Source organism: Hyla sarda, chromosome 2 (genome assembly GCF_029499605.1).
Source record: "Hyla sarda isolate aHylSar1 chromosome 2, aHylSar1.hap1, whole genome shotgun sequence".
In the NCBI taxonomy this organism is placed as follows: Eukaryota; Metazoa; Chordata; class Amphibia; order Anura; family Hylidae; genus Hyla; species Hyla sarda.
The window spans coordinates 301,458,925-301,484,432 of record NC_079190.1 but is presented as its reverse complement, the minus strand read 5'-3'; the positions used below and the strand labels follow the sequence as shown (position 1 = coordinate 301,484,432).

Below are 25,508 nucleotides of genomic sequence, written 5' to 3'. Positions count from 1 at the left end.
CTATAGAATTAGAGTAGAAGAGAGGCGACTAGGGGCTGTCCCACCTGGGGAACCCTACCTGAGCGTAGCAACTCTTACTTTGGGGACCACCACACTAGGTACGGTATGCAATACGGTGGCGGGAAACCACATATGGGTTTTATTACCGATCTTCTGCCATCTCATAACAAAACAATCATCTGGGTTGTGGATGATCGGTTTTCTAAAATGGCTAATTTTATTCCACTTCCCGGTCTCCCATCAGCACCACAACTGGCGAAGCACTTCTTACTCCATATCTTCCATCTGCATGGTCTTCCAGAAAGTATTGTCTCGGGTCATGGAGTTCAGTTTATGTCTAAATTTTGGCGAGCTCTCCATTCCTGCCATGACATCAGCTTGGATTTCTCCTCTGCCTATCACCCCCAGTCCAATGGTCAGGTGGAGAGGGTAAATCAAATTTTGGAGACTTATTTACGCCATTTTGTCTCAGCTCATCAGGATGACTGGGTCGATCTTCTTCCCTGAGCTGAATTTTCCTATAATCAGAGATTCGGAATCCATGAGGACATCTCCATTTTTTATTGTTTTTGGTCATCATCTCCGTCATTAATCCTGTTTCATACAAGCTCCGTCTACCCCCTTCTCTACGCATTCCTAACTCCTTTCATGTGTCTCTCCTCAAACCCCTAGTTGTCAATCGATTTTCTCAAAGAAATAACATCGCTCTCACTCCTGTCTCCAGTACCTCTGATATTTTTCAAGTTAAACAGATCTTGGCCTCGAAAACGGTACGTGGGAAGAAATTTTTTTGGGTCGATTGGAGGGGATTTGGTCCTGAGGAGAGATCTTCGGAGCCTGAGGAGAACATCTTGGATAGTGGTCTCCTCAAAAATTTCCTCAGTCCCAAAAGGAGGGGGGACCAAAGGGGGGGGGGGGTACTGTGACATCTTGCGCTCCAGCGGCACGTCCAGGCCATGAGTGTATTGTCTCCTATCCTCCTCTGGCCTCCTCTGTTTGCCTTTGTGCTTGAGAGAAAGCTGTATTCCGTGTTTCCTTGCCGTGTAACAGACCTTGCATTCCGTGACCTGACTTGGATTCCAGCCGCCTGCCTATTGACCTTCTGCTACCCTACTGACTACGCTCCTGTGCCGCCAGCCCTGACCTCCCGCTAGCCTGACTTCTTCTTGCCTCATCCCTTCTGTTCCCCGCTTCACCTCAGCTGCCTGTGTTTTCGAGTCGTGCCAGGGGTGCCGCCAGCTGCAGCAAGTCCATCCCGCTTTGCGGCGGGCTCTGGTGAAACCCAGCGGCACCTTAGACTGTGCTCCTTGGTACGGCCCGCGTCATCTGCCACACAGGTCCAGCGGATCCACTACATCTCCAGCTCCAGACCACTGTGGTGTCATGGATCTACTATCTACTGAATTCCAGTCGACAGCGGTGAGTCTTACATTTACTACTTGTATGGCTAGTCAGCATTATTCCTGACAAAAATTTTAAGAAAGCACAATAAAAGGAGACATTAAAATAAGTACAGTTTAAGACTATCTAGTATACAGAGAAAGGATAATTATACGGCCTATCCAGAGCCCTTTCCAAAACAACCTTTGCGACAATGACAAAAAAAAAATACAATTTACCAATGAGAAGTTAAATTTTATTAAGGTCGCTGTTAAAAACCACCATAACAAAATAAGTGCTCCAAAGAAGAAATAATAAATAACAAACTTCACAACTTGTAGAGCAACAGAGGGTAAGTGGTAATATTCACCACCTAACATAGAGTACCACAGTCCAAACGCTCACAAGCGCAATACTGTACAATAATATATGACTCTCAACACCTTTCTACTGAGCGTGACCGCAGCGTCATCAGGAGAGTACAAATACCTTAATATGTAAAGTTACAAGGGGTAATTGCACATGGTAGGGTTATTTATTGCACTTGCACAAAAAAATGATATTGCACAGGCTCGGGTAAATATTGCACATAATGAAAATTGCACATTATAAATTGCACAGCCACAATATTGCACTTACCCTATTTCTGTAAACTATGTGCACTCAGTGCACTCTAGTACAAATAGAGTGAATGATTACATGGCACATAAATATACAATGCCCCAGTATATAACATTCAGTGAATTGCACAAGCCCCCACTCTATTGCACAATTGATATTACACACTATCCCCAACCATGCTGCGCCTGAGTAAACTTCCTCCTCTTACTCACGGCACCCCTCGAATACTCTGCGGAGCAGCTCTCAGTAGAGCTATCCTACGTCCGGTCTCAGCCATGGCAGAGGCTATTGCCGAGACCGGATGTAGGATTGCTCCATATTTACCCTAGCCTGTGCAATATAATTTGTTCAATAAATTACCCTACAATGTGCAATTACCTTTTGTAAATTTACATATTAAGGTATATGTACTCTCCTGATGATGCTGAGGCCACGCTCAGCAGAAACGCGTTGAGAGTAGTATATAATTGTACAGCGTTGCGCTTGTGAGCGTTTGGACTGTGTAACTGTACGTTAGGTGGTGAATATTACCACTTACCCTCCGTTGCTCTACAAGTGGTAACGTTTGTTATTTATTATTTCTTCTTTGGAGCACTTATTTTGTTATGGTGGTTTTTAAGTGACCTTACAAAAATTTTAGTTTTAGGCACTTCTCATTGGTAAATTGGATTTTTTAAGACTATCTAGGTCAATGGTTCCCAACCTTTTATTCGGCTCGGGGCACCCCTACCGAATAATATTTGATGTGCAACAAAAAATGGCTAAAAAGAAGCAATATGCAACACCTATATATCTGTTAGCTATGTAGATTACATATGCAGGACTCACAGATGATATCTTCTCTGATCGGAGTAATTTCTTTTCTTTTTCTTCTCCATCTGGACCAGGCCGTCATGATTGTTTCACCCAGCCACAACTCTTTACTGCAGGACCTGCAAAAAAAAAAAAAAAATTATATTAGGCTCCGTACTTTTCCAGCATCATACTATCTTTTCCCCCCACAAATACCTCCAGTCTCACACACACAAATACATCCAGTCTCACACACAATGCCTCCAGCAGCCTCACACATATGCACACAGTGCCTCCAGCAACCAAACTCATGCACACAGTGCCCCCAGCAGCCTCACACAATGCCCCCAGTACACTCACACACACAAAGCCTCCAGCAGCCTAAAACACACAATGCCTCCAGCATCCCCCCGCACACACACACAATGCCTCCAACAGCCCCCCCACACACACAATGCCTCCAGCAGCCTCACACACACACACACACACACAATGCCTCCAGAAGCCTCACACACACATACCACATACACAATGCCTCCAGCATCCCCCACACACACAATGCCTCCAACAGCCCCCCCACACACACAATGCCTCCAACAGCCTCACACACACACAATGCCTCCAGAAGCCTCATACACACATACCACACACACACACATAATGCCTCCAGCAGCCTCACACACACAATGCCTCCAGCAGCCTCCCACACACAATGCCTCCAGCAGCCTCACACACACACAATGCCTCCAGCAGCCTTACACACACATAATGCCTCCAGCAGCCTCACACACACAAACACGCAATGCCTCCAGCAGCCTCACACACGATACCTCCAGACTCCCTCCAAATGCCTCCAACCTCTCTCTCACACACACACACAATGCCTCTAGCATTCCCCCCAAATGACTCCAACCTCTCTCCCCCACCCAAACACACACAATACTTCCAGCCTCCCCCCAAATGCCTCCAGCCCCCCTCTCACACACAATGCCTCAAGCCTTTCCCACACACAAATACCTCCAACCTTTTTCGAAAGCCTCCAGCCTTTCACCCACCGCTATTGCTTCCAGCCTCTCACCCACCCCTATTGCCTCCAGACTCCCATCCACCCACCACTATTGCCTTCATACTCCCTTATTGCCTCCAGACTCCCACCCACCACTATTGCCTTCAGCCAACCACTCACACCTTTTGCCTTCAACCTCCCACCCAAATGCCTCCAGCAACCCACCTGTCTCGAGTGCCATCACCTTCACTCACCCCCCCACCATTACTTCCATTCACCCCCACCCCTACTTCCATTCACCCCCCCTATCCACCCTCCCACTGCTTCAATTCAGCCCCCCAGCCACCCACCCTTGCCACTGCTTCCATTCACCCTTGCAGACACCCACCCCTGCCACTGATTCCATTCACCCCGCAGCTACCATACACCCATCCATGATTTCATTCACCCCCGCTGCCCCTGCTTCCATTCACCCAGCCTCTGCTTCCATTCACCCTGCCCCTGCTTCCATTCACCCCATCCTGCCCCTCCTTCCATTCACCCCCTGCTTCCATTAACCCCCCCCTGCTTCCATTAACCCCCCTGCTTCCATTACCCCCCCTGCTTCCATTACCCTGCCCCTGCTTCCATTCATCCCCCATCCCCCCACGCTGCTTCCTAAAATCCGCCCCATCCCCCCACCCTGTTTCCATTCACCCGCCCCATCCCCTCTGCTTCCATTAACCCCTCCATCCCCCCACCCTGCTTCCAATCACCTTCCCCATCCCCCACCCTGCTTTCATTCACCCACCCCATCCCCCACCCTGCTTTCATTCACCCACCCCATCCCCCACCACAGCTTCCATTCACCCCCATCCCCCCTGCCACTGCTTTCATTCATGCCACATCCACCAACCCCTGCTTCCATTAACCCCCCCTGCATCCATTAACCCCCCAGCTTCCATTAACTGCCCCACTTCCATAACCTTCCTGTTTCCATTAACCCCCCTGCTCCTTCTTCCATTCACCCCATCCTGCCCCTCCTTCCATTCACCCCCTGCTTCCATTAACCCCCCTGCTTCCATTAACCCCCCCTGCTTCCATTCATCCTCCTCCCTGCCAGGGCTCAAGTCCTGCAGGAACGCATGGGAACGGAGTTCCTGCACTTTTTCCACAGGAGGAACACTGTTCCCATTAGCGGGAGTCCTGTAGGACCATCCTTTGAGTGGAAATCTTCCATACTTTTTTTTCCAGGACTTGACCACTGTCCCTGCCCCTGCGTACATTAACCCCCCCCTGCTTCCATTAACCCCCCCTGCACCTTCTTCCATTCATCCCCCCGCCACTGCTTCCATTCAAATTCCCCCACTGCCCCTGTTCCTGCGTACATTATACCCCCCTTACCACTTCTTCCCCTTCCTGTTTGCATTAAAAATCCCCGCTCCCACCTTCCCCTGTGTGCTGTTCTGTATGCATGCTGCCGGGAAGCATCCCATTTCATAGCTGCAGTGACGTGGTTGCTTTCCTGCCTGAATGCATGATCCTTTCTGGCAGAAGCATTCATCGCATGATGCTAACGCTTCCGTCAGGAGGGAATTAAAAATTAAAGCTTTGTTTTGTCCGTCGGAGCCCACGGCACACTGGGCAATGACGAACGGCACACCAGTGTGCCGGGGCACACGGTTGGGAATCATTGGTTTAGAGTGTTGGCTGCAGTACCGGAGGCTCGTGACGTCATGCCCCCTCCCACAGACTTGCAGTTAGGGGGCATGGCCGTCACGAGCCTCCTCCCAGCAGCGCCAGTCATCTGGCATGGATCAAAGTTCGTTCCGTGCACTGGATGTCTGGGGTGCCACAGCCAAGATTGCCAGGGTCCCCAGCGGTAGGACCTCTGCGATCAGATATTTTATTCCCTATCCTTTGGATAGGGTATAAAATGTCTAGGGGCAGAGTACCCCTTTAAGACTTTAGAGCTGTTTTCATGTGATAAGGATTCATTTTTGATCATTGAAAATATTTACAAACATGTTAAAAAGTAAATAGGACATGTACAAGAATTGCTCATTGACTCTTTGTTCTCCAGCTACAACTATTATTTTTTCCAATCAGACCAAAACATTCATGTTGTAAAGATCAGGTATCATCCATACATAAGCCTGTTTGTGGCTACTTCCTCTTTCATGGTCACACCCATGAGCAACCTAAATTCTTCTAATGGCACCTAAAAAAAAAAATGTTAACTCGCCAATTTTTTCAACCATAATACTTCAGGCCTAGATGGAATGTCCTCCATGTAGAGCCCTCAAGGACCATGAACAATGACCTCAATAATCATGGAGGTAGTTAGCCTTCAGTTCAACTGTGTTCTTGCTATGTCCACCGAAGTGTAAGTAGACTCTTTTGGACTTTATGAATTTATGAATTTAAAATGGATGTTGGAATATTACTTCAGAAGTATAGGACTGAAGAGAGTCCGAAAATTGAATTACTTTAGCCCATCCACCATATTTTAGTATCACAATATGGGAATCAACTTATAGATCAGAGCCTAACAATACCAGTATCGGAGTCCTCAACCCATCCATCAATTTCATCATACTGCCAAATTCTAGCATATCTATAATGAATTGTTACTCACACTGCATGCACATTATAACCTACATTTATTTGTATAGTGATTAGGAGAGGGCTCCATCTGACCAATTACATTTTTAAATGCGCAATGAGGCATATACTACAGAAATATTTTTGCCCAGAAAATCCCTTCAAATATTACCGTCGTACCATTACTGAACAAAATGTACTATACAAATGTCACGATTCGGCTTACAGGTTGTGGATCCACTGTGTCAGCGAGGGATTGGCATGGACCGTGCCGGTGGACCGGTTCTAAGAGGCTACTGGTGTTCACCAGAGCCTGCCGCAAAGCGGGATGGTCTTGCTGCGGCGGTAGCAACCAGGTCGTATCCACTAGCAACGGCTCAACCTCGCTGACTGCTGAGAAGGCGTGGGACAGAAGGACTAGGCAGAGGCAAGGTCAGACGTAGCAGAAGGTCGGGGCAGGCGGCAAGGTTCGTAGTCAATATGGATAGCAGGAGATCAGGTAACACAGGCTTTGGACAACACTAAACGCTTTCACTGGCACAAGGCAACAAGATCCGGCAAGGGAGTGCAGGGGAAGTGAGGTATTATAGCCAGGGAGCAGGTGGAAGCTAATTAGGCTAATTGGGCCAGGCACCAATCATTGGTGCACTGGCCCTTTAAGTCTCAGAGAGCTGGCGCGCGCGCGCCCTAGAGAGCGGAGCCGCGCGCGCCAGCACATGACAGCCGGGGACGGGTAAGTGACTTGGGATGCGATTCGCGAGCAGGCGCGTCCCGCTACGCGAATCGCATCCCCGCCGGCAATGGCAGTGCAGCGCTCCCGGTCAGCGGGTCTGACCGGGGCGCTGCAGGGAGAGAGACGCCGTGAGCGCTCCGGGGAGGAGCAGGGACCCAGAGCGCTCGGCGTAACAACAAAGAACAATATTATCCATCATACCACAATACCAGGACATAAAGTTACACTATACAGTGATTACAGAGTACCTGTCACCAAATAAAACTTTTAATATAGTGTTCCTTGTGTAATTAGCAGACACTTTCCCATTCACTTGCTTTTAAAATTATCAACATAATATGTTTAAAATGTAATATAAAAAACGGCCAATATGTGGCTCTGTTCTGTTCCCTGCTGCAATTAATACAGTGACTTTGGTCTCTTCCAAGCCTGGCAAGAGACCAAACTCAGGAACTGTTTCTCTATGCACTGAGCTTGATTTACAGCTGTACAGTGCCTTACTGAAACATGCATAGAGCCTCACTGAAAGCTGTACAGAGACTGAAGTCTTCTATTCATCACAGCGCTGCAATGATTTGAGGGCAGAAATGGTGTCCCAGCAGGCACGACATCACTGAAGTCTGCTGGGGGACCACTTTCGCCCTCACATCGTAATGCCCACTTTCTGCTGCTGGGGGACTGCACTATGTGAGCAAGAATAAAGGTATGATACACAGCTTTTTAAAGCTCTGAAAAATATTTAAGGGTGGGAGGAGTGTTAGGAGTAGTTAGGGAACATACCCTTAGTTAGTTTAGAAAAGTTTATTTGGTGACAGGTACTTTTTAAATATTGCATTCATAGGCGTGCGCACGGGGTGTGCCGGGTGTGCCCAGGCACACCCTAATCAAGCTCAGGGGGGCATCCGAGGCCACCACTGAGCAGCCCGCAGCCCTCACATTCGGGACATCCCTGTGTCCCGAAAGATCTTTTCGGGACACAAGGATGTCCCGGTTACCTTTCTACAGCGGCCCCCGCGTTAACTTTAAAAAACACAGGGGCCGCCGGGGCAGTACACAGACATACAGCCTCCAGCCATACACTGTATATGGCTGAAGGCTTTATGTCTGTGGGGAATATACTGCACCTAATGTGGGGGACTATACTGCACGCTATACTGCACCTAATGTGGGGGACTATCCTGCACCTAATGTGGGGGACTATACTGCACCTAATGTGGGGGACTATACTGCACCTAATGTGGGGGACTATACTGCACCTAATGTGGGGGACTATACTGCACCTAATGTGGGGAGATATACTGCACCTAATGTGGGGGAACTATACTGCACCTAATGTGGGGGACTATACTGCACCTAATGTGGGGGACTATACTGCACCTAATGTGGGGAGATATACTGCACCTAATGTGGGGGAGCTATACTGCACCTAATGTGGGGGAGCTATACTGCACCTAATGTGGAGGAGCTATACTGCACCTAATGTGGGGGAGCTATACTGCACCTAATGTGGGGGACTATACTGCACCTAATGTGGGGGACTAAACTGCACCTAATGTGGGGATATATACTGCACCTAATGTGGGGGAGCTATACTGCACCTAATGTGGGGGAGCTATACTGCACCTAATGTGGGGGAGCTATACTGCACCTAATGTGGGGGAGCTATACTGCACCTAATGTGGGGGAGCTATACTGCACCTAATGTGGGGGAGCTAGACTGCACCTAATGTGGGGGAGCTATACTGCACCTAATGTGGGGGAACTGTACTGCACCTAATGTGGGGGAACTATACTGCACCTAATGTGGGGGAACTATACTGCACCTAATGTGGGGGAACTATACTGCACCTAATGTGGGGGAACTATACTGCACCTAATATGGGGAGCTATACTGCACCTAATGTGGGGGAACTATACTGCACCTAATGTGGGGGAACTATACTGCACCTAATGTGGGGGAACTATACTGCACCTAATATGGGGAGCTATACTGCACCTAATGTGGGGGAACTATACTGCACCTAATGTGGGGGAACTATACTGCACCTAATGTGGGGGAACTATACTGCACCTAATGTGGGGGAACTATACTGCACCTAATGTGGGGGAACTGTACTGCACCTAATGTGGGGGAACTGTACTGCACCTAATGTGGGGGAACTGTACTGCACCTAATGTGGGGAACTATACTGCACCTAATGTGGGGAACTATACTGCACCTAATGTGGGGAACTATACTGCACCTAATGTGGGGAACTATACTGCACCTAATGTGGGGGGACTGTACTGCACCTAATGTGGGGGGACTGTACTGCACCTAATGTGGGGGGACTGTACTGCACCTAATGTGGGGGAACTGTACTGCACATAATGTGGGGAACTATACTACACCTAATGTGGGGGAACTGTACTGCACTTAATGTGGGGGAACTGTACTGGTGCAGTACAGTTCCCCCACATTAGGTGCAGTACAGTTCCCCCACATTAGGTGCAGTACAGTTCCCCCACATTAGGTGCAGTACAGTTCCCCCACATTAGGTGCAGTACAGTTCCCCTACATTAGGTGGCACCTAATGTGGGGGAACTGTACTGCCAACCTAATGTGGGGGAACTGTACTGCCAACCTAATGTGGGGGAACTGTACTGCCAACCTAATGTGGGGGAACTGTACTGCCAACCTAATGTGGGGGAACTGTACTGCCAACCTAATGTGGGGGAACTGTACTGCCAACCTAGTGTGCGGGGACTTATACTGCCAACCTAATGTGGGGGAACTGTACTGCCAACCTAGTGTGCAGGGACTTATACTGCACCTAATGTGGGGGACCTATACTGCACCTAATGTGGCGGGAATTATACTGCACCTAATGTGGCGGGAATTATACTGCACCTAATGTGGCGGGACTTATACTGCACCTAATGTGGGGGAACTATGCTGCACCTAATGTGGGGGAACTATACTAACTGTGTGTATGTGTGCGTGTATATATATATATATATATATATATATATATATATACACACACACACACGCAGCGGGAGTTTGTGCTTTAGGGTGCACACCCTAATGCAATAGGCTGCGCACGCCTATGATTGCATTGTTACTGAATAAAACAAAACCCCTAAAACACGTTATTACCACTAATAGTGACCGAACAATACCCCCATACTGGTTCTAAATAAAAAAAAAACACTGTAAACAGGTGCCCTGCTGACTGTATAAAATTGGGCCACTTTATCAGAAATGTATGTATGCATAGGCCACCCCCAAGCACACACCACCACCATAAGACACCCTTCCCCTGAAGAAGCACAGACCACATCTATAAGATACCCCTCAAAGCACTGACCACCACAAGACACACCCACATGAAGTGCAGACTACCCCATGACACCATCTGAAGCACAGACCACCAGTATAAAACACCTTCCGAAGCACAGACCACCGCCATAAGACACCCCCTAAAGTACATACAACCATCATAACACACCCAGAGCACAGACCTCCACAGGACACCCGTAGAAAGCATAGATCACCTCCATAAGACCACCCTCAAGCTCCCCTTCCACCGAGTACACAACCACATCACCAGGATTCTGCCTCCGCCTCCTTCACAGGGACAATCATCAGCTGTCTGGGCAGAACCCTCAGCAGCTCTACCCTGTATCTTCTGGTTGGCCATCGGCATCTCCACCCTGCGGGTGGGTGATGATGGAGCATACAGCAGACCGCTGTATCCCCAGTTAAGCCTCCAGTGAGAGGCTGGATGCTGCCTCGACCTCCTTTCATTGATCTCTCCTTTGTGACCAGTAAACAGCATGGGACACGGCTCATGTAGCATTTTTCTTGTAAGTGTGTAAGCCATGTCCCATGTTCTTTACTGGTCACTGAGGAGAGATCAATGAAAAGAGGTCGAGTCCACATCCAGCCCATCACTGGAGCCCACAACACCACGCCTTAGACAATAGGCAAACTAATGGCCTTGTTTCCTAATAATGCCAGATAAAACATCCCTTTTATTCTGTCGTTACTTAAATATGACATAAGGACAAAATAGAGATTATTTTTTCACTACTCATTGGCTGCGGGATACAGACATCTGCTTTATGATCCATCGCCGCCCACCCGGCGGCCTCACCACCGATTCATCCGGGGGGCCGCAGCTGCCTGCTCCATGGGCCGAATGTTGGACAGCCTGGCTATAAGTGATTACAGTGCAATTATTCCGTGTGGGCTTTGAAACCATTAAAAACATATTGACACTCTGCACTCCCCTCATAGCATAGTGGTTAGGTACCACACATGGAATGCCCAGTGTTTAGTCTCCATATATGTCTGTGGTGGTGGGAAACAGGCTTGGAAACAAAGGGAAATAATGGATCTTCAGAGGGTTATGATGGGGTAGAGGAGGTGCCTAAAGTACCAAAGTGCCTTAGTCCTGTCCTTCCATTTGGGTATCATTACACAATGGATTTTTCCATCAGAAAAGTCCACTGAGGTAATAACAACAGAAATCCAAAACATCTTCCTGAATTCCTGCCATGGATTTGTAGCATGTATTCTGTAGATCTGGCTGTGGTTTTCGCAGCGGGTTTGTCTAATTGAATTGTACCAACTCCCATCCAGGCTACACAATTGTGTCAATAAAGTGACAAGGTTCTTCTATTTTTCATGATACAGATTTCAAATCCACAATTCCTATTGCAAAAAACCAAAATGCTGAAATAAATTCCATAAACAAGGCCTTCATGTCTGGTAGTTGGTCATTTTGCCCTCTAGTTTGGGTCTTTGTATGATGCTGAGCTGGTGTATCAAAGTCTAGGATATATGATAGTACCTGAGGAGCTCGTATGGTTAAAGAGAATCTGTCATCAAACCATATTTTCTAAACTAACACCCCATTCTGACCTTAAGTTTTTTTTTTTTTTTAAAGCTCTGTATCATACCTTTCCCCTTGCTCACATTGTGTGGGCTCCCTTCAGGAGAAAGTGGGTGTTCCCCAGCAGGCATGACATCACTGAAGCCTGCGAGAGCTGGGCCTCCCCATGCCCCAAACAAACGACAAAATCCACAGGAGGCACCAGGGCAATACTATGTAACAACAACTTTAAACTAGATCCCTCCCAATTAAAATGTAACTTTTATTGGTTGCTATTAAAATATAAATAAATTGGGGTGCAGTTATCAATGTGTGAAATAGATGTCAGGACCACAAAGTGATTAAAACCACAGCTCCAGTCTGCCTGTAGTATAGTTTATGAGTGACAACCGTGCTACTGCTGGTCAGGGTGCACTAATATTTGTATGGCCCCCACAGTTTGAACGCTGTTTCTGGTTGTCACTTGGAGACTGAAAAACTGCTAGTTAAAATCCTAGTTAGCCAGTGCCTTTAACGTTTCACTTGTTCCCAAGCTTCCTCAGAAAGGACTGGTGGCTAATGGCCAGCGGGCGTGCTGACCCTGCTTATATACACTGGCGTCTAATAGCAACCAATAAAAGTTAGATTTTAATTGGGAGGGATCCAGTTGAGGGTATCCCTTTGGGGGTGTTCCCCTAAAGTTGTTGTCACCATGCCCCACACCCACTTAATGAGTTTGGTCTCCTGCCAGGCCGGGTGGAAACCAAACTAACTGTTTGACTTGCGCAGGGAACAGAACAGAGCCACCTTGTGGCCATTTTTTCAATCACATTAAAAACATAAGGATGAGAATTTTAACAGTAAGTAAATAGCAAAATGTTTTATAATTACATAAGGAACAATATATTAAAAGTTTAGTTTAGCCGACACCGGGAGCTCGTGACGTAATAGCCACACCCACTCATGATGTCATGAGGGGGCAGGGCTATGTGAGCTCCCGGCCTGGCTCTAAACCTTTCCCCCCCCCCCCCCCCCGCCATGGCAGTTAGTCTTCCTCAGATTAGCCCCCCATCCCACCCCTGTGGGCAGTTTGTCCCTCTAGATTAGACCCCCGAAGTAGGCAGTTAGCTCCTCTAATAATCTTTCCCCTAACCATAGTCCCCTCAGATGACCCCCCCCCCCCCTCTTCCCGTTAGGCAGATAGTCCCCTTCATTTACCCAGCATGAGGAGTGAGCTGCAGCTGCAGGGCAAAAGCCGCTCCTCCAGAAGATGATGCTGCCAAACAGATATGGTGGCCTCGCTCCCCCAGGCGATACCTTCAGCTGCCGGGCAGAGGATCCTCCTCCAGATAACGTACAGATACGGCAGCAGCATCATGATGTAGAACGTAGTGACAATGGCACTTTTATTGTGGTAATGTCATTACACGGCCAACGTATCTGTACACAGCGTTAGTTATCCAGTGGAGGGGCCTCTGCCCAGCAGCTAATGGTATCTGTGATAAGGTTACTGCCCGGCGTTTTAATAAATGAGAGCCGAAGGCGGAGCGGACTTAGCCTCTGCCTCCGGCTCCACTGCCTCCGGCCCTGCTTCTCAGTGGTGCTAAACAGGGTGGTGGACCAGCATCTTCTGGCGTGCCTCGTGCAGGAATACCATGAGACGCCGGCCTGCTCCGCAACATTCCCCATGAGTCACTGTGCTCTTAAAGCAGCAGTGGCAATCATTTTTTTAAAATAATCTGCGGATGAGACCCGGGGCTATTGGCCGGACACCTGAGGCTATAGCCCCCTTAACCCTCCCCCCCCCTTGTTGACGCCCCTGCGTGGGGTTCCAGCATAGCAGGATGGATGAAGTGAAAAGGAACCTACTGGGACCCTTCAGTAACAGTGCCTCACTCCTCCAGGTTTAACGTGTAGCCAAAAAGAGGCCCCTTCATCTGCAGGTCAGCTCAGAGGACAGGGAGTGACTGCCGGGGATTGGAGGCTAGGAGGAGGATGTTGTCTGCAAAAGCGCCTATCCTGACATGCCAATTTTAACCTTAATGGGGTTCTCTGCTCCTAAACCTCTGATCCCCTTTCTAAAGTTTAAGGGATAAGATGTCTGATCGTGGGGGTCTGGCAAGTGGGACCCTCTGTGATCTCCAGCGTGGCACCCTGAAAATCTGGTGCACAGAGCAAACTCTGCTCCGGTAACCACAGCCATCATGCCCTCTCCATTTATGTCTATGACTGCTATGTACTAGCCATTATGCCCCCTCCATAGACATGAATAGAGGGGGCATGGAGTGACGTGACGAAAACGGAAGCTCCAAGCTTCCATGTTCTGAACACCGCGGTCACTGGCCCGGAGATCACGGTCAGGCATCTTATCCCCTGTCCTTTGGATAAGGTATAAGATGTTTAGGAGCGGAGTATCCCTTTAAGTGGGGGTAAATTAAGAGAAAAAAATTGTTACTCAGACCAAAAATTGTACCTGCTGTGTTCCAAATAAAATGTCTCTAATACATCTTCCATGTATGTGAGCTGCGTCTACATCTGGAATATATTCAGTCTTTTTCCTAATACTTTGATGCCATCATTTTTTCTCTCAAATCCAATTGCATAAAGAGATGCAGCTATTCCATTATTATTAGAATGGATTATTGTTACCCGTGTAAATCCCCAACATTATTGTCCTGTATGGGATTCATCGTATAACCTATCCCCCATATTTTAAAAAGGAAAAAAGAAAAAATAGTAGTAGTGAATGACGCTCCCCATGTCTGAGCATACAAAGGTGACCATCTTGCAATACCTCTGTTGAACACCAGGGGCTGCAACATTTTTCTCTTGAAAAGTGGTGAAGAAGTCTCCTAAAAAGTTCTTCACATGCCAGAAGGTCTAATGTTGTGTTTTCCAAACAGTGTGCCTCCAGCTGTTGCAAACCTACAATTCCCAGCATGCCCGGACAGCCGCTGGCAACAGCTGGAGACACACTGGTCTAAGGAGTTTTTTTTTAGGGGGAGGAGGAAATAAAAGAAATATAGTATAACTCCGCTATCTGTCTTCGTCCCTATCAAGGGTTAACAATGTACCAGGAAAGAAGACAGATAGCTGACACTGTGCAGAGGGATGATTTGCAGTACACTACTATAGATGGCATATAGGGGGGAGATGGTGGTTTCTGGTATACAATCAATTTGCCATATGAGCAGCAATAAAGGTTGTCCTGGCATGCTGGAAGTTGTAAGTTAGCAACAGCTGGAGGAACCCTTGTTGAGAAACACTTATTTAAAGACACAGAGTTAACCATCTGAAGGAAGCATTCAGGCTCACAGACTGCAGGTATACAGCCTTGTCACTCTCCTGCAGAATCTAAGCCCCACCCCCACTTCCTATGTTCCATAAAAGTCTTTTTGTTACTAGAGATGGACTAAGCCTAACAACAAGCAGTGAACAGCAGGTTGCTGTGAAGAAAGACACCTAGGGGTTAAAGGGGTACTCTGCCCCTAGACATCTTATAACTTATCCAAAGGATAGGGGATAAGATTTCTAATCGCGAGGGTCCCGCCGCTGGGGACCCTCGCGATCTCCCTGCTGCACGCGCCCTTTGTTTACAGCAGTGTGGTTGTAAAAGGGATTATCCAGGGAAAAAAACTTGTTTTTTTATATATCAACTAGCTCCAGAAAGTGAAACAGATTTGTAAATTACTTCTATTAAAAAAATCTTAATCCTTTCAGTACTTTTGAGCTGCTGAAGTTGAGTTGTTCTTTTCTACCTAAGTGCTCTCTGATGGCACCTTTCTCAGGAACTGTCCAGAGAAGAATCAAATCCCCATAGAAAACCTCTTCTACTCTGTGCAGTTTCCAAGATAAGCAGAGATGTCAGCAGAGAGCACTGTTGTCAGACAGAAAAGTACAACTCAACTTCAGCAGCTGAAAATTATTGGAAGGATAAAGATTTTTTAATAGAAGTAATTTACAAATCTGTTTAACTTTCTAGAGCCAGTTTATTTATATATATATATATATATATATATATATATATATATATATATATATGTTTTTTTTTCCCTTGAATACCCCTTTAACCTTTTTCCCCTGAGTACCCCTTGGCAGACCTTTTCCAATAATTGTACCCCAATATTAGCGACATGTTTATAGAGAAACCCAACTTCCCCGCAGCTTGCCTTGTGGTGACTTACAGTGGGGATCAAAAGTTTGGGCACCCCAGGTAAAAATTTGTATTGATGTGCATAAAGAAGCAAAGGAAAGATTGAAAAATCTCCAAAAGGCATCAAATTACAGATTAGACATTCTTATAATATGTCAACAAAAGTTAGATTTTATTTCCATCATTTACACTTTCAAAATAACAGAAAACAAAGAAATGTTGTCTGCAAAAGTTTGGGCACCTTGCAGAATTAATAGCATGCATTGCCCCCTTTGCAAAGCTGAGACCTGCCAGTGTCATGGATTGTTCTCAATCATCATCTGGGAAGACCAGGTGATGTCAATCTAAAAGGTTTTAAATACCCAGACTCATCTGACCTTGCCCCAACAATCAGCACCATGGGTTCTTCTAAGCAGTTGTCTAGAAATCTGAAACTGAAAATAGTTGACGCTCACAAAGCTGGAGAAGGCTATAAGAAGATAGCAAAACGTTTTCAGATGTCAATATCCTCTGTTCGGAATGTAATTAACAAATGGCAGTCATCAGGAACAGTGGAAGTTAAAGTAAGATCTGGAAGACCAAGAAAAATATCAGACAGAACAGCTTGCAGGATTGTGAGAAAAACAATTCAAAACCCACTTTTGACTGCAGAATCCCTCCAGAAAGATCTGTCAGACACTGGAGTTGTGGTACACTATTCCACTATAAAGAGATACTTGTTCAAATATGGTCTTCATGGAAGAGTCATCAGAAGAAAACCTCTTCTACGTCCTCACCACAAAAATCAGCATTTGAACTTTGCAAATGAACATATAGACAAGCCTGATGCATTTTGGAAATAAGTTCTGTGGACCGATGAGGTTAAAATTTAACTTTTTGGCTGGGATGAGCAAAGGTACGTTTGGAGAAGAATGGGAACAGAATTTAATGAAAAGAACCTCTTTGCAACTGTTAAGCGTGGGGTGGATCAATCATACTTTGGGGTTGTATTGCAGACAGTGGCACAGGGAAAATCTCATGAGTAGAAGGAAAAATGGATTCAATAAAATTTCAGCAAATTTTGGATGTTAACTTGATGCAATCTGTGAAAAAGCTGAAGTCAAAGAGAGGATGGCTTCTACAAATGGATAAAGATCCTAAACACACCTCTAAATCCATGGAGGATTACATCAAGAGGCATAAACTGAAGGTTCTGCCATGGCCTTCACAATCTCCTGACCGCAACATAATTGAAAATCTATGGATAGACCTTAAAAGAGCAGTGCGTGACAGACAGCCCAGAAATCTCAAAGAACTGGAAGACTTTTGTAAGGAAGAATGGGCAAAGATAACTCAAACCAGAATTTTGGCTACAAAAAGCGTTTACAAGCTGTGATACTTGCCAAAGGGGGCAGTACAAGATATTAACACTGCAGGGTGCTCAAACTTTTGCAGACACCATTTTTTTGGTTTTCTGTTATTTTGAAAGTGTAAATGATGAAAATAAAATCAAACTTTTGTTGACATATTATAAGAATGTCTAATCAGTAATTTGATGCCTTTTGGAGATTTTTCCATCTTTCCTTGGCTTCTTTATGCACATTAATACACAATTTTACCTGGGGTGCCCAAACTTTTGATCCCCACTGTATTCCCTGCTGTCAGTTCTGAGCCAGAGCCTCCGAGTGTCATGGATCTCTACAGCCGGATGAAAAGTGACATGTGCGCAAGACGACATGACACGGAACAACGTAGAGAAGGCGAGAGAAAAATGACCGGTGAGGAAGTTCACAGTAACGAGTATACAGGCCGAGAAATACACCACAGACAAGACGACAACCATAATGTATGTGATGGACAAAAAGGAATAAGGAGGTCATTCATTATATAAATATGGTATAATGTGAAGATTATTTATTAATAATAAAAATTCATAAATAAGGCACAATGTAAAAATGATAAATAAATAAATAAATAAACACTCACAAATAATGAAATTGGATTGTATCATGTGAATAGAGGGTACATCAATTAAATTAAATAAACTAAAAACTAGTGGCGAATTTAAGAAAATACTGTGTAAATTAAATGTAAAATGGGCAGACGGCCGCAAAGGTAAAGTATACAGAGCACATGGGTCAAACTGCAATAAATATTAAAAATGTCAAAGGTGCAACAAAGCCTGAGCAAAAAGATACCAGACCTACAGTAATACTGTGAAACTAACTATAATGGTGGAAAAAGCAATAAATAAACAATCCAAAGGGCAAATTGTGGTGCAAAAGTATTTATTAACCCCTTAAAGGGGTACTCCGCCCCTGGCATCTTATCCCCTATCCAAAGGATAGGGGATAAGATGTTAGATCGCCGCGGTCCCGCTGCTGGGGACCCTGGGGATCGCCGCTGCGGCACCCCTCCATCATTACTGCACAGAGCGAGTTCGTTCTGTGCGTAATGACGGGCGATATAGGGGCGGGAGCAGCGTGACGTCATGGCTCCTCCCCTCATGACATCACGGCCCGTCCCCTTAATGCAAGTCTATGGCAGGGGCGTGACGACCGCCACGCCCCCTCCCATAGACTTGTATTGACGGGGGCGGGCCGTGACGTATCGATGCTCCGGCCCCTGTATTGCCCGTCATTACGAGCAGAGCGATCTCGCTCTGCGCAGTAATGATAGCGGGGTGCTGCAGCAGCGATCCCCGGGGTCCCCAGAAGCGGGACCCCGGCAATCTGACATCTTATCCCCTATCCTTTGGATAGGGGATAAGATGTCTAGGGGCGGAGTACCCCTTTAAGGACCAAGCCCATTTTAACCTTATGGACACTTTAAGCATTAATAACTCTGTAATGCTTTTACTTTTCATTCTGATTCCGAGAATGTTTTTTCGTGACATATTCTACTTTATGTTAGTGGTAAATTTTCGGCGATACTTGCATCATTTCTTGGAGAAAAATTCCAAAACTTGATGAAAAATTTTAAAATGTAGCATTTTTTTTTTACTTTGAAATTCTCTGCTTATAAGAAAAAAGGATATTCCAAATAAATTATATATTGATTCACATTTACAACATATCTACTTTATGTTGGCATCATAAAGTTGACATGTTTTTACTTTTAGAAGACATCAGAGGACAAAGCTCAGCAGCAATTTTCCAATTTTTCTCAACAATTTCAAAATCGGAATTTTTCAGGGACCAGTTCAGTTGAAGTGGATTTGAGGGGCTTTCATGTTAGAAATACCCCATAAATGACCCCACTATAAAAATTGCACCCTACAAAGTATTCAAACTGACATACAGAAAGTTTGCTAACCCTTTAAGTGTTTCACAGGAATAGCAGCAAAGTGAAGGAGAAAATTCAAAATCTTAATTTTTTACACTTGCATGTTCTTGTATACTCATTTTTATTTTTATTTTTACAAGGGGTAAAAGGAGAAAAAGCCCCCCATAATTTGTAACCCAATTTCTCTCGAGTAAGGGAATACCTCAGGTAAAGGGAGGTAAAGGGCTCTGCATGTGCACTACAAGGATCAGAAAGGAAGGAGCAACAATTGGATTTTGGAGAGGGATTCCTGAAATGGTTTTTGGGGGGCATGTCGCATTTAGGAAGCCCCCATGGTGCCAGAACAGCAAAAAAATATCCAACACGGCATACTTTTTTGGAAACTATACCCCTCAAGGAACGTAACAAGGGGTACAGTGAGCCTTAACCTCCCACAGGTGTTTGACAACTTTTTGTTTAAGTCAGATGTGTAAATTAATATTTTTTTCACTAAAATGTGCCCCAAAATGTGTTACCCCATTTCTTCTGAGTATGGAAACACCCAATATGTGGATGTAAAGTGTTCTGTGGGCGAACTACAATGCTCAGAGGAGCACCATTGAGCTTTTGGAGAGAGAATTTTGTTGAAATGGTTTTTGGGGGGCAAGTCACTATTAGGAATCCCCTATGGTGCCAAAACAGCAACAAAAAAAAAACACTACAGGTGTTTGAAAATTTTTCATTAAAACCGCATGTTTAAATGAAATAATTTTTTCCACTGAAATGCTGTTTTTTTCCCAAATTTTACATTTTTAAGGGGTAATAGGAGAAAATGCCCCCCAAAATTTGTAAAACATTTCTTCTGAGTATGGAAATACCCCATACGTGGATGTAAAGTGCTCTGCGAGCGAACTACAATATTCAGATTAGAAGGAGCGAAATTTTTTCCTATTTTCTCTATGAAAATGAAAAATTTAGGTTAACACTGTATTGTAGTGAAATATATATATATTTTTTCACATCCAACTTTAATAAAAATTCGTCAAACACCTGTGGGGTGTTAAGGCTCACTGTACCCCTTGTTAAGTTCCGTGAGGGGTGTAGTTTCCAAAAAAGGTTCACATGTGGGAATTAATTTTTTTGCGTTTATGTCAGAACATCTGAAAAATCAGCCACCCCTGTGCAATCACCAATTTGGGCCTCAAATGTACATGGCTCTCTCTCACTTCTGAGCCCTGTTGTGCGCCTGCAGAACATTTTACGTCCACATATGGGGTATTTCCGTACTCATGAGAAAGTGTGTTAAAAATTTTGGGGGTCTTTTTTTTCTTTTTCCTTGTGAAAATGAAAAGTATGGGGCTACACCAGCATGTTAGTGTAAATTTTTTTCAATTTTTTTTACACCAACAGGCTGGTGTAGAACCCAACTTTTCCTTTCTATATGTGGTAAAAGGAGAAAAAGCCCCCCAAACTTTGCCCCCCCAAAAAGCAAATGGCTGACTGGGCATGCTGGGAGTTGTAGTTTTGCAACATCTGGAGGGCTACAGATAAGAGACCACTGTATAGTGGTCTCCAAACTGTGGCCCTCCAGATGTTGCAAGGCAACAACTCACCTACTGGCTTCCGTTAGTAGCAGGATCGCCGGCCGCCGCCGATCGCCGCCCGCTTTCGGTAAGGGACCTCCGACGCGGCTCCCAGCACAGTTCCCCCGCTCTTCCCGGGGGGAAGGTGGACAGAGCAGGACAGAACTTTAACCCCCCTCCCCTGATCTGCTATTGGTTGATCACTTCTGACTGACCAATAGCAGGGAAAGGAGGGGTGGCACCCCTACCACCTCACCCCTATCCCTTCAGGGGGAACAGTGCTGTCTTGTCAGCCCCGATCCTCCTTATTTTCCTGGTCACCGGGTCACTGGAGATCGCGATCGCTGACATGGGGGGGGGGGCGGTGGTCCCGTTCCGTTCAACGCCCTGTTACCGGTGGTGAACAGAAACGCCAAGAGCCCTTAAGTAGCAGGATGCCCTTGGTCCTAGTGGGGTTAAAAGGTCAAAAGATTAAAATACATAAACTAAGAAGACACTGTGAAGTACGGGGATATACATGGCAGGCCTGGAGAAATATTTTTCTAAAAGATGTTTTAATGTACTTGATGTATTTCTAGGTGTATATTAATATATATATACATATATATATTCATCCCAAATGTGCAAAGAGCAACGTTTCAATGGTCTCACACCATCATTATCAAGTGGCTTGATAATGATGGTGTGAGACCATCGAAACGTCGCTCTTTGCACATTTGGGATGAATAAATAGTTTTCATTTTTTCACCATACCTTGAGTGCCACAGCATTTTCCTTGGAACTATATATATATATATATATATATATATATATATATATACACACACACAAATCAAAAAAATGTTGCAGTCTCTTGTAATACCTTTTTTATTGGACTAACAGAATTTTGTAGAGACAAGCTTTCAGGATTCCTCCCTTTATCAAGTCCAATAGTCAAGGACTCATGATCAAAGGACTTTATAAATTATCAGGGAGGAATCCCGAAAGTTTGTCTCTACAAAATTCTGTTAGTCCAATAAAAAAGGTATTACAATCTGCATCACTGGACTAATACGGCTACTCACATTTACTATACAGATATACACATACCTGAAGATGGTTTAGAACCCTGTGATGTCACACATGCTTGTGATGATGTCACCGTAAGCTGTACAAAGAGGTGCGCACCGACTGCAGTCTCTTCAGTGTGTTTTGCATTCACAACCTGTGGTGCAAAGTGTTTGTTAGAGAGTTTCTATTTGCGATAGAGAATTCAAGATTTTGACCGTTCCTTGTCTGAAGAGAGAACCACAAGGTAAGTCTCAGCCTCTTCTATTCATACATACACAGGGCTTTTTGTTTGTCAGGGTTTTTTTTTTTTATTGTTGTTGCTTTTTTTTAGAGCATAAAAAACAAGAAATTAATTTCCAAGAGAAATAACAAAAGTTATATTTCTCATAGCATTGTGACAATACTTGGCTTAGGCATTAAACATAATAAAACGCACAGATAGTATCATGACCAGAGCTTTTTCTTGCAAAACTGCTAAAATGCAATTATGCCCAAAAAAGCCCCCAAGAAAAAGAGTCCTAATTCATGAAGTTCTAAAAGATATAAGTCTATGAGAAAGATTTGGTGGTGTAGTAAAAGAATGACAGAAAGATTAGGGCAGAAATATAATAGTATATAATAGAATTCTGTGTGTACTAACAATAGAAATACTCTGGGTACTCCGAAAGGGAAAATATTTTTCAAATCAACTAGTGGCAGAAAGTCATATAGGGTACGGATAGATCCCAATGATGTAGGGTAGGTTCATTATTAGTAAATGTATATAGCAGGATAGCCCAATTGTATCTACAGTATGAAGTTCACATGGCCCAGTGACCATACAGCCAAGCCCTTATAATCTACCATTACTAGGACAGATTCAGGGTTGTCAGATATTACTAGGACCGGAGAGGTTTAGGGTTATCAGATATTACTAGGACCGGACAGGTTCAGGGTTATCAGATATTACTAGGACCGGACAGGTTCAGGGTTATCAGATATTACTAGGAGCGGACAGGTTCAGGGTTATCAGATATTACTAGGACCGGACAGGTTCAGAGTTATCAGATATTACTAGGACCGGACAGGTTCAGGGTTATCAGATATTACTAGGACCGGACAGGTTCAGGGCTATCAGATATTACTAGGACCGGACAGGTTCAGGGTTATCAGATATTACTAGGACCGGACAGGTTCAGGGTTATCAGATATTACTAGGAGCGGACAGGTTCAGGGTTATCAGATATTACTAGGACCGGACAGGTTCAGGGCTATCAGATATTACTAGGACCGGACATGTTCAGGGTTATCAGACATTGGTAACCTCAGGGAAGACGTCTCCATATAAAACACTTATAGAGAAGCGTCTTCTTCTGAGGCTGCAATGGTCTTAGTGTTATCTTGTGGTTCTGTGCTGGACATTTCTGCTCTGTATGAAGGATCTATTGTATAATGACAGGAATGATGACATGTTGTCTAATGTGTTCACTTATCTCTCTCTCTCTCTAGTGTTTTCAGGCTCTGACCTGTGACCATGGCCTCTCCACAAGACCCATTGCTGAAGGAGGAGGAAGAAGCAATGGAGGACCATAGTGATATGGATGTAGAAAAGGGCGATATCCCTGAGAGGCAGAACCTGCCATCTCTAAGCGTGATGTCCACCGCACGTTCCATCATCACCGTAGTGATCCTCGCCTTTGTTAATTTGCTCATCTATGCAAATCGCTCCAGCGTGGCGGGGGTGCTGCCTTATATACAGAAAGCATATGACACCAATGCTAGTCTGTCCGGCTTATTGAATACATTGTTCATTGGAAGCTACGTGCTGGTCGCACCAATTGCCGGATATTTGGGCGACCACTGTAATAAGAAATATACTGCTTGCGCAGGAGTCATCGTTTGGCTGAGCATGACACTTACCCTGTCATTCATCCCTGACGGGTATTTCCTGCTCTTCCTGCTGACGAGTGGACTGGTTGGAGCCGGAGAGGCGACTTTCTGCACCATCGCCCCCTCCATCATTGCAGACCTTTTTATAAGTGACCAGCGGACCCGCATGCTGAACGTGTTTTACTCCGTCATACCTGTAGGCTGCGGACTAGGATACATCATCGGGCCCAAAGTGACTGATGCAGCAAGGGGTGATTGGCACTGGGCGTTTCGGGTCACCCCTGGCCTGGGCCTCATAGCTGTGGCTTTGATGATTTTGGTCACAAAAGAGCTTCCAAGAACGACTACAAACGGGAAGAAGAACAACAAATCCCAGAAGTTTGCCAAATGGGCGACAGATCTGAAAAAACTATTTAAAAATCGAAGCTTCATGTTAACCACCATGGGATCGACGGCTGTATCCTTCATAGTGGGAGCCATAGGTGTATGGGGTCCGTCATACCTGACCCACGCACGAACACTCCTACAAGAGAAGGACCCTTGCCGTGCTGAACCGTGTGACTATCACGACATCCTAATATTTGGTGTGGTTACAGTCGTTTCCGGCATTCTGGGAGTTGTAGCAGGGACGGAGATAAGTAAAAGATATCGCAAATCCAACCCACGGGCGGACCCGCTTGTGTGTGGATGCGCGATGATGCTCTCCGCCCCTTTTCTTCTGTTGGCATTGACTTTTGGCAACATCAGCCTCGTTGCCACCAACATCTTCATCTTCATCGGAGAGACGCTTCTGTCAGTAAATTTCACCCTCATATCTGACATTATACTAAAAGTAGTAACTCCGTGGAGGAGATCTTCAGCCCTGGCCGTGCAGATGACAATCTATCACCTCCTAGGTGACGCCGGCAGCCCGTACCTCATCGGCCTGATATCTGACACCTACGAACGAGGATATGCCAAATCCCCTCTTCTGAAATACCGCAGCCTGGAGTATGCCCTCATGACCTGCACCATAATGGCAGTCATCGGAGGGGCCTTCTTCATGGCCACGGCCCTATATATAGAGAGGGACGAAAAAGAAGCAGAGATGGAATCAGAACCTCCGTCATCCTCCTCCTCCTCCTCACTGCTTCCTGCCGATGAGGACCGCGCTTCAGACTGAGGAAAAGTCATTGCTTACCTTTATCTCGTTTACTTCATTAAAAAAAAATTAAGAAAAAAATTGCTGCATTTGTTTTATGTTCCACTTTACCCCATAAAAATATTCTCTACCTATCCAACTGTGTCCAAACCCCAAATAGAAAAATGTAAATCTCCTCCCAAGACCTTAAAAAGACTATTAATAACAAGAGGGATATATATGAGTGTGTATGTGTTTGTGTATATGTGCTTGTGTATGTATATATGTGTATGTGTTTGTGTGTATATGTGTGTATGTGTTTTTGTGTATATGTTTGTGTGTATATGTGTGTATGTGTTTGTGTGCATATGTGTGTATGTGTTTGTGTGTATATGTGTGTATGTGTTTGTGTGTATATGTGTGTATGTGTTTGTGTGTATGTGTGTATGTATTTGTTTGTATATGTGTGCATGTGTTTGTGTGTATATGTGTGTATGTGTTTGTGTGTATATGTGT

At 45.3% G+C, this 25,508-nt stretch overlaps 1 protein-coding gene across 1 annotated transcript; it reads left to right on the top strand.

The window, feature by feature from the left end:
* The first annotated feature begins 1,317 nt into the window (after positions 1-1,317).
* LOC130356294 (protein spinster homolog 1-like) lies at positions 1,318-25,189 on the top strand. The gene is made up of 2 exons (XM_056557579.1): positions 1,318-1,419; positions 23,492-25,189. The coding sequence occupies exon 2, from the start codon at positions 23,517-23,519 to the stop codon at positions 25,032-25,034; it is 1,518 nt and encodes a 505-aa protein (XP_056413554.1). The 5' UTR covers positions 1,318-1,419; positions 23,492-23,516; the 3' UTR covers positions 25,035-25,189.
* Positions 25,190-25,508: the final 319 nt, after the last annotated feature.